Genomic DNA, 10,877 nt, shown 5'->3' with positions numbered 1-10,877 from the left:
GTTTTGGCATACAGGCAAGCTGCCAGCAGGCTGAGCAGCTCCTGAGCTGCAAGGGGGCCCAGCCATTCCCTCCACAGTGGTGGCATCCCCTGGGCCTGCCTGGGCAGGCTGCTAGCCAGCCAGATGCTGGCCCAGCTCAAAAGGCAGCAAGTAGCCTGATCCAACTGTTCCCCAAGCTCACCCACTGGTAGCCCACTGGGCACTGCTCCCTGGGCAGGCTCACAGAAAAGTTGGATCAGACCGGGTGCTGCCTCCAAGCCGAGGCAGCACCTGGTACACTCGCAGCTTGCCCACCACTGCGGAGGGAAGGACCAGGGCTCTCCACAGCTCAGGGGCCACATGGCCAGCTGGTATCACTCTGTTGCTCAACTATAGCTTAAGTCAGATACCAGCTCAAAGACAGCCAATTAAAAAAAGCCTTGAATTTTCATGAATTTTTAAACCAGAAAGCTTGCTTAACATTTTTTTCCAACTATTTAAAGTTGCTGTAATAAAAGATATCAGATTCACCCAAAGATCCTTGTCTGAAATTTCATGAATCTTTTTCAAGCCCGAAGACAAAGATAACGCCTTAAAAACAAAACTCTCAAATAGCAATTCATTGCTGACGTAGAACTAATTACAGAGCATGTCAGTACAAACACTTCTAAACATCAGGCTGTGATATGATTCACATTGTTAATAGCCAATTAATGTTTAAATCTTTTTATGGGCAGAGCAAACATTAATTCGTCAAAAATCCTGCAATGATTTCATCTTGCAAGAATGATGTTGCAGGCTTTCTTTAATTTTAAACACCAGAAGCAAGGATATTTATGAGGGGTGTTATCTTTTATCAGACCAACTGCATAGTTGGGAGAGATTTTAGACAAACTTTTGAGTACAGAGTGCTCCTCTTTAGACAGCTCTGAGAAAGAAGCAGATGTAGCTTGAGCTTCAGATCCTTCCTCATACCTGGACAACAGTACTTTGCTTTTGCATAATTTCATGAGTAAACCACCATGCCAACACTACCACAATGTGAAGTCTTAAGCATCAGCCATTTCATAAGCCGTTAAAATCAAGCCTACTACAGTTATATATTGCTCAAGTACTTCCATTGCAATATATTGCATTTCCCCAAATCCAAAGCATTAGTTTGTAGACATGGAAAATGCATTAATTTGTTATAATTTTCCACATACAGAATCTAGTTTTTGGAGGATCATCTTCAATTCATCCTTCCCTCCCCCCCCACCCTAACAGTGGAGCAAGCAGTAGCAGAGGATAGGTGGGAAGGGGAGGGGAGAGAGCAGGCAGAGGAGCTCCAGCCCAGAGTCAGGACTACAGCTGCCATTGCGGTTGCATGGGAGAAGTGGCGTACTGCAGCCAGCATGTGCTCTGTGTCCCCAGGACCCCGAGCCCAGGGTCAGAGTCAGAGCCACAGCAGTTGCTCCCCATTCCCCACACTTTTACTTAAATATAAGACAAGGAGCTTTTCTCCCCACATTGAATGGGGAAAAAAAATCCTGCCCATGGATTCAAGTAAATATGGCAATACCTAGGGGCCTTTTGAAATTCAAGAAGCAAAACACACATGTTATTCTATATCATTTTCCATATTGCTTCCTTGCTCCACCCCATTTAAAAATAACAAACAAAAAAAACAAAAACAAGACAAAAAAACCATACAAGATCCTTGTTCTTTCTAGACAGGCAATAACACTGTCCAATATGTAGAAAACACAGCAGAATTGGTAGTTATATTAGTATTCACTATTGTAAAGGCATTAGAGAAACTGTGTCAGGTTTCCAGAGACAGCAGTCTCATCCAAACCAACTGCCAACTATTAAACATTTATCATCTGTAGATCTCAATGCACTTCACACAATGCTGACAAACATCAATTTCTCTCATCTGTAAAATGCAAATATTTAAGTACAGAGTGGGTAAGTAAATTGCTTAGTGGTCACACGGCAGCTAACAGAGTTGGGAACAGAATCAAAGTCTCAGGTCCTGAAACAAAAAGTCAATCAATCAGATAGTGATACTTTTGGAACATAAGCTATTCAAGGCAACAGTTCCTTATCTGTTCAGTAGCTATTTACTCATAATACATAGTGAGACAAATTTATTTATGGAACAGCAACCATGATAGGTAAGACTGACTGCCAGCTAATTCAATTTCTCATTACAAAACATGACAGAGGCACAAGAGTTTCTCCACTGGAAATCTACTCTAACTGAAAATCTATTGGAAAACTACTGCAACTTCGTCAGTATTAAACTTGTATCCTTTACCAAAAACAGGAAGTTAATTCTTCAAGTGTTCAATCTTAAAGCAATGGCAGCTTGCCCCTCTGCCAAAAAAAAAAATATATATATAGGATTGGGCCCCTTGCTGTTTTTGCCTTTAGCAGGCAGGGGGTGAGCTGACAGCTGCATCATTGCAATTTGCACTCCCCCCCACAGCCCGCCGAGGGACCTCTCCACCCATTGGCAGCTCACCCTCCCCTCCCTGCTGCTGGAGAGGCAGGTAAGACACGGATGTACATAAAATACGGGGGTTTACTTCACGTTAAATTGAAGCGGTCTTTTTGAAAACCCACCACTTCAATTTAGGGCAAAGTAAACCCGTTTCATCTACACACGCCCTCTGAAATTAACAGGTTCAGCTTAGTGAAGAAATTTGGTCTTTAGGGGAGGATTTTAAGTCTTCACTTGTCAGCAAATCGCTAGGCATCCTTCACTATGGAGATGCAACCAACATCTCTGCCATATGGATTTATATTTTTAAGGATGTCATTACATCCGTGGCAATGGTTTTGGTATTATTCAATACACAATCTCTGCTCAAACATACTACACCTTGATAGGATTCATAAACACCTATTTTTAAACCTTCAGATAAAAATAAGTTAACTGGAATTACAAAGAACTAACAGAATCCTTAAGTGCAGCTTCGTTCAATATAAAATATAACTTACCTGGTCCTAGATGCAACTGGAACTTCACACTCCTTTTTTTGCCTTGCTAAATACATATCCTAAAGAAATAAATACATAAAAATTATATATACGCATACATACACAATTCTAATAAGCATATCTGCAAAGCACTTCACAAGCTTTTATACTGTGTTGGGCATGTGAGCTAGGGAAAAGCTTTTTAAAATATAGTAAAAACACTATGTTCATTACTGGATAAATTTTGAACAATGACAAGCAAATACTGCTTGGTTAAAACAATCCTTGCTCTGATTTATCCAGTGTCCCAAGACATGCTAGGAATCATAAGCAGTCCCTATACTAAAAAGCGAGACTCCACATTGTTAGGAAGAAAACATCACATGATAAGAAGAGGAACAGGTAGAATGTGTGGCTTTTTTTTTTTTTAATAGTAAACTATGCAGGTCTCTCAAGTTTGTTGGCTCTGAGGTTTTAAAAAGTTCATAGGATCCAAGTCAAAGTAATAAGTATTCCAGCTGAAAGTCAAGATGCACTTCCCACATAATAGTTCTTGGTATTCAAATATCACTTTTACAGAAAGCCATTTTGATGGATAACTGTACATGCAAATTTAAGATCAACAGAAGAAGATGCTCCTATACATTCCATAGATTTAGATATCCTATTTGCTTCACTATATTATGGTGTTCTGTCCTGTACAGCATTACTTACTAATGCATAATCTTCTGCAAGGTTTTCCCCTTTGATGATGTTAGTGTTATATTTATTGAGTGACAAGTCATGAAAGCTGGAAACAAAAAAGTCACATTTAGTGCTTTAAACTTTCTAGCTTCTAGTCTCAGCTTTCATTTGGGAGCTGAGGGCAAGGGTTCTCTCATCTTTCAGAATGCTTGACACGTTGCTTGCTTCAGCCTGGTGTTTTAGTACACTAGAGCCCTCCACAAACAAAAATCTGTATCAATTTTTAACATGGACACAAAGAATTCTGCTCTGCTGAGCAAGAAGTGCATGACTTCACTGTTAATTATCTTTGCATAGGCCAAGACGTTGCAGATTGCAGTTCTCCACTGTCACGATGCACACATGGACCTCTTGCTAACGGAATTGCTTAGCCACACAACTGGAAAGCATCGTATCCAGTACTCTCACTCATATAGAAGGAGTGAAGACAACAATAAAGGTCTTGTTTAATCAGTTCTTTTTTCAAGCTAACATCTGTGCTGGATCCAAAATGCTTTTACTTTTTAAAGCAAGTCCATTTTTCCATAAGATGAGCACCTAAATACAGCATGCATCTCCTACCATAAGAATAAGCTGACAGAGGTATCTATTTATTTATTACCATGTTAGCTGACTTGGTAACAGTCCTTCATGGCTCAGCTGTATTCCATCAAACATCCCTTCTTGCTTGATGATAGAAGCCTGGGCTATGTACAAGGTAAGATGCACCCTGCCTATTTCCAACAAGAACAGTTTTGCAGAATGCATAGGCACCAAAAGGGAGAAATTTTGGGATACAGAAAGGGGCCATTGCCCTACCTGCAGAGGGTCCATTCTATCAGATGGATTTTTTGTAGCCTCCAAATCAGCTCTCTGGTCCCTTGTACTCGATGTGCGCCAGTACCGTGCCATATAATCAAAAGTACTCAGCTTCTTACCCACTGTATAGAGCAAAGAACAGAATTTCAATTTGTCCTGTGTAGCTGTGCAACTCATCGGACACAGAAGAGCATCCGTTTAAAAAAGCAGTTCATCTAACCTACTTAAACAAAAGAACCTACCGTTTACATTTAGTACAGTCAAGAAACTCTAAAATATTTAACAGCATTTTGTTTTTGTATCAGTCATCAAGAGCATCTAATCGTGGCAGCACTTGGCAGAATTATATTTCATTATTGAAGCTTTGTTGTGCTGAACTTCAGCCTCATCATTCAACAACATATGGGTCCTGACATTAAAAAGCTGTAAATCAACATCCCAATAATTACGTAATGGTAAAGAAGTGTTCTTGAAATGGTGCTTAACATGTGATGCCGTGGCAACCAGACGTTACACTCAGTGCAACAGACAAGTTTTGAAGTGTCTGTGCTGATGCCACATTGAGAAAACAGAAGTTAGGAAAAGACCAAGAGACAATAAAACCCTCTTAAGTAAATGCCCACAAGGCAGGGAAACAAACACTTTATAAAAAGCATCAGCCAAGCTTTGGCTAGGCCTTAGGCAAACAGAGCTGTTCACATGGGACTCTTTCACTTTGGAAGTGTCTGTGTGCAAAGTCTTCTTTGGTGTCAGTCCATGTGGGTGTACATTTTAAGCCACGGTGCATTTAGAATAAAAACAAGATACCATTAGAAAGTAGGGCTGTGCAAAGCTTCAGATGCTGATTCTATTCGGGGGAGATTTGGCCTTATTCGGTAGCTGGATCTCCAAATCCAAATCAAATCAGGAGACCAATTAGAAGGTCCAAATGGATTCAAAGCTCTCCGAATTGATTTGGAAAAGATTCGGAGAGCTTCGGTGATTCAGGCAGTCCCCGCTGGCTGCAGTAGGGAGCTGGACCTGCACTCCATGCTGGTAAGTAGGGGTGGGAGAGCTGGAGGAAGAGGCAGGGGACCTTGGGGGGACCCCTGCCAGGCTCCTGCCTGCTCCCCCAGGCCACCTGAGCGCCCCCTGATCCCCACCCACTGTCCCAGCACCCACCCCCCAGCTCCCCTGCCGGGCCCCAGCTCCCGACCCTTATCAAAAAAAGCTGCTGCGGTGGCCTTGTGGCTTCTAGGGGCAGTGAGGATCGCCCCCCTGCCTGGCAGCAGCCAATGAGGTGGGGCTTTTTTTTTTTTTAAGACGAGCTGGGAGCTAGGAGAGCAGGCGCGTAGCCATTGAGAGTGGGGGTGGGGATGGGGCCGATTTGAAGATTTGGCCAATTCAGCTGCAGCCGAATCTCTGAATCAAATTAGGATGACTCAATTCGGGACAGTGATTTGAATCACTGAATCAAATCACTGTCCCCTGAAACCAGCTGAATCCAAAGCGAATACTAGTTGCTTCGCACAGGCCTATTAGAAAGGTGTTCAGGTTCAACCTACCAAAAGGCAAATTCAGCATAATTTTGATGCAAGCTTAAAAAATTTAGCCAGCTGGTTTAACTTCACAAGCCATGATGAAGAAAGATTAAAACAAACGAATAGATAAACTGAAAAAAATACAACTCTACAGTAACAAATACAAAAAATAAAGACTCATTTAAAATCAAGAGTTTCATGTTTTTTGTTTTGTTTTGGACCATGTTGGGTTTGGGTTTATTTATTTTTTGGTTGTTGATTTAAGGCATGATCGAAAAAGCACGTTGGTTTTAAACCACCTAGTCAAATCTGTATCAAATCTTTCTTTGTGGTTGGGATCTGAAGTTGATAATGTCATGTGAAGCCAGGGAAAATGCACGTGGTTTCAGATTTCATTCTAAAATGTGTCAGACACTTCTGACATTAAATCTCATAGCACAGGGTTGTCAAACTTACTTTGCATCCCAAGCCAGATCCAGACCACAGAGCTGCTGGAGCCAGAGCTGCTGCCAGCACCAAGTGCCCAGTGCCACAACAGCAGTTCTAGGCTCCGATGCAGGACACAGCAGCAGAGTGGGGGGGCCAAGGAGGATGGGCTGTAACAGTGGCAAAAGGTGAAGCAGCTGGAGGGCAACCAGGGTTGTATCAAGCCCTTGCTTACCTGCTACTGATCACCATGGCTGTTGGGTCCTAAGGGTCCCAGCTTGTGTGGTGGGCCACTCTCCTTGACCACACCGCCCCCCACTTCTGGTTGTCTACCAATAACCTGATGGGTCAGAGAGAATGGCTCTGGGGCTGGATCCAGCCTGTGGGCCATACACTTTGACACCCCTGTTGCATGTAGCATAACCAGATACTGGTATGTTTCCACAAAAACAATGGACATGTAATTATTTGATACCTCATGACTTTCCCTACAAAAGGAGAGAAGGGATTTCACAGGGAAATGCATAGCATAGTGCTATACTGGCATTTATAGTAAATTATTTCAAAGGGTGATTGTAGAATCATTTCTATGAGTTTCCCAAGTTCCAAAGTTTAGTTTTGAATTCAGAGGTTCTACAAATATATATTTTTGTAACTTTTAGTATCCTAATGTGTTTCTAGAAAGATTCAGTATACCTTTTTGTGGATATTCAGCTAAAGACTCTGTGAGGTGGCATAAACATCACTGATATTCAGTTACATCCTCCAACCAACATACAGAGTCCAAATGCTGTTTTCAAAGGTATGAAAGTATCCTTTCCCATGGGTAGGACCAATTTCTTATTATTGTGCCTTGCCAAAGACAAAAAGTGATTTGCTGGGTACTTGTATGACTGTACTAAAATGTTCTCAGTAATATTTAAAAAGGTCAGTTCCTGCAGGATTATAAATAAATTCCATTCCTGAGTCACAGTCTAGGCTTTTTAATTTTTTTAAGGATATTTAGAAGCCAGCTGGATCAATGGTGAACCATCCCTGGCACTTGTCATTTGGTCAAATACAGTATGACAGAGGGGAAGGAAGTGTCATTGTAGAAGTCATGTAGAAAGCAGGTCAGGTTCAGAGAGGCATAATTTTTTTATATGCAGATGTTATGAACCAACTTAACATCTGACAAAACAGGCTGTCACCTATGAAAGTTCATGCCTCTCTATCAGTTTCTTCCTAAGATGCCACCCTCCCCTGCTTTTTATCTGATTTCAGACCAACATGGCCAACCATCTCCCTAAAAATCATGTTATGAATTCCAGGATATCTTCCCTGGAAAAAGAAACTATCTACACAGAGAAATATTACACAAACACCTACACAGAGAAAATGTGCGTGTGCACGCACACACACCAGATCTCTAACATACTGTTCTTGGATGTGCAGAGTACAATTTTGCCAAAAACCAACCCAGAATGCTTTATGAACTCATATATTACACACAGGAGAAAATGCCTGTGCTTTAGGAACCCAAAAATGTTAAACTAGTTGTAGACACGCCAAGTGTTAGACTTGAAGAAAGGAAAATAATGGTGGAAAGTGAGAAGGGGGTGGGGGGGAACAGGACACTTGGGAGTTTTCAAATATTTGACATGCTACCACAGCAAAGAGGGACAACAACTGTCTTCTCTTGCCCCAAAGGGCAGAACACATAGCAATGGGTTTAAACTGAAGAAAAACAGCTTTAGATTAAATTTCAGGAGAAATTTTGTAACTATAAGGACTGCAGAACAAGCTGCCTGGGGAGGTTGTGGGATCTCCTTCACTGGAGCTTTTCAAGGTGAGGCTGGAAAGCCTAGCTTAGGAACAGGAAATTCTGCATCTGAACAGGGGATTACAGCAGAGAACCTGTGTGGTCCCTTCCACCCCTGTGATTCTGTGTTACACCTCACAGATTCAGCAGAAAAACTTCAAGCCCAGATCTAGAAAAGTGGGTAGTGGTGACATTAAGCTACCTTCATACCTGCCCAAAGCAGAGTTATTCCAGGTGCTGGAGATGCCCTAGCCTGATTTAGATAGTTTGGGGGCTTAAGTGACAGCAACCCCCCCATGGTGTATGCTGTCTCAAGTGTGCCACCCTGTCAGAGCTTGCACAGGGATTCCTGGGAGACACCCTTACAGCCCCCTTTCAGTGTCTGCACTGGAAGAATCCTCTGCCAGATAAAAGCAAGGCTTTTAAAGGGTCCTTAAAGCCACTGCAGACCTTTGACCCAGTATGAAGAAAGTTGGAACAGGAATGAAGAGCTCATTCTATGTTTCGGCAAAAGAAAACATTAAACCAGTGAGATCAATCGGTCACGTGGAAAAATGCCATTATTACGCAGATTCATTTGTGGAAGTAGGAAGAGGTGACGATCAAGAGGGAGGTGTTGGGCGGGAGGAGGAGGAGGAAGAAAAGAACAAGAGCCACAGAGCAAAACAAAAAAGAGGATGAGCCTAAAATAGGCAAATCTCATTCATAAACAATAAAGTTACAGGTGTCTTATTGTTTAAAAACTAAATTTCAAGAACAAGGAAAAAAAATTATGAATATTTTTAACCTTTGATCACAATAGACTGAGAAAGTGTTTCTCAAAAGTCACTGCCTGCCTGCCTTGAGACAATTAATACATACAAAGGTAAAGATGAAATCCCAACAAGTGTCCCAGCAGCAGGAGTGATGCAATTCCCAAGAGTACAGTGATCACCGCGATTACCAGGATTCCAGCTGCTGTGGTCTCCGCTGGAGCAGCAGGAAGAAAGGCCAGCCATGTTGCATTTCCACTGGCTCCTTTTGGGGCAAAATAAAGGGGAATCAACTAAGCACATCATCTTTTCAGAGATGCAAATGCAAATTAAGAAGCAAGCAAAGTACTCGTCATCTTTCTTACACTTTAAATGTGGGTTGGGAGCACCACAAATCAGGGTTAACATTTTCAAAAGCAAGTAAGCGATGACTTAGGAGCCTAAATCCTATTATTGGCTGAGAAAACACAAGTCATTTTCGAGAATAGAACTCATATGCTTTTACAAGCGTTTACCCTAGACCAGCGGTTTCCAAAATGTGGGTTGTGACCCCAAGTGGGGTTGCAACATCAGCAGGTGGGGTCACAGAGTCGGGGGCTGTGGGTTGGAAGTGAGGGGCCCTGCTAAGGAAATGGGGCCATACTGAGAAAATGGGGCCATAAATTGGGTCATGCTGAGGAAGTTTGGGAACCACTGCTCTAGACCATTGGCCCAAAGCTTCAGGAGCTTGACTATGGAAATCAGATACAGCAACCATTAATGGACACCAAAACCCTTTGTATGCTGCCAGTGTCATTAGAACCTGTGTTTATTACAGGGCTAAGGCATAAAGAGGGTGACCTATGCACAGCAATTATATTCTGTACTCTTGGAAATGGGTACTGAAATTAATTTTCACCTAGAAAGCCACAAGAGAGCAGGGAAAAGATACGGCTTCCATTTCTTATCTAAGAGACAGCACGTTTAACAGAAAATTACAGTCTCCCAATACTGTACTGACATCACACAACAATTTTCTAACCAAAAATAGTAATTTTCTAACCCAACTGTGTAAAGAGCATATATAATATTAAGTGGGTGGGGAAATACCTTCAAACTGAGGAGCTGTGCGGAGTTCTTCTGGATTCACAAAGTACTGGATGAAGACATACAGGATCACCACTACCAGGAAGAAGACACCAAGAACGGCAGAAACAACAGCATTGAAGAAAAACCTGTACACACAAGAAAAATACTCAGAGAACAGATAAGCATTTTGTTGCATACAAATACAACTACCACTGACAAACAATACTTGCTTATAACAGATTTCAAATCAAAATGTTATGAAATCCTGTTGATTAAAATTCCTTATGCTCTCAGGTACACACACGCAGAACTGTGGTTTTGTGTTTTAAACAGCTTTCTGCACCACCAGTTTGTTGGCTACTTTTCAGCAGAACACAGAAAATTCTTAGCTGTTTTTGTTTTCAGGAAGACTTCAAAAGTCAGGAACTTTGGTAAAACAAACCACATAAAAGAAATAGGTCTTGCAAGCGTTTTACCTTCCTTTCCAATGATAAAAATCAAAGTGTGCAAAGTTAGCTATAGCATTATGAATTTGCTATTCAGTATCTATTTGGTGTAATATAATTCTGGATGTTCTTTATTAGACTGAAACTATACAGTTGAATAAAAAATAAAATAAAAGGTTTTAATCACGATAGTATATTTTTAATGCATGCAATACATGCCAGGCAACCAATAAGGGCCATCTTTATCTCACTCAAAAAATCAACACTTGTCCAGTACATTTTTCAAGATAAAATTAACTCTGAAACCAGGTCAATGATAGAACATGAACATCCCAGAATTCCTCTGCTGTAAAATATAATATATTTACATAATATT

General features: G+C 41.4%; 1 protein-coding gene across 1 annotated transcript in view; it reads right to left on the bottom strand.

The window, feature by feature from the left end:
- The window catches only part of LOC109291658 (probable palmitoyltransferase ZDHHC11B), a 37,541-nt gene that overhangs the window by 18,196 nt on the left and 8,468 nt on the right, over positions 1 to 10,877 (bottom strand). Inside the window, exons 4-7 of the mRNA XM_019508728.1 lie at positions 10,077 to 10,201; positions 9,097 to 9,252; positions 4,489 to 4,610; positions 2,968 to 3,026 (exon numbers count right to left, since the gene is read on the bottom strand). Coding sequence (XP_019364273.1) covers positions 2,968 to 3,026; positions 4,489 to 4,610; positions 9,097 to 9,252; positions 10,077 to 10,201 — 462 coding nt within the window. The remainder of the gene's footprint in view (positions 1 to 2,967; positions 3,027 to 4,488; positions 4,611 to 9,096; positions 9,253 to 10,076; positions 10,202 to 10,877) is intronic.

The sequence above is a fragment of the Gavialis gangeticus genome, unplaced genomic scaffold, assembly GCF_001723915.1.
Source record: "Gavialis gangeticus isolate Ggan-Ray unplaced genomic scaffold, GavGan_comp1, whole genome shotgun sequence".
Lineage (NCBI taxonomy): Eukaryota > Metazoa > Chordata > Crocodylia > Gavialidae > Gavialis > Gavialis gangeticus.
This window is presented reverse-complemented; position numbering and strand designations above follow the sequence as displayed.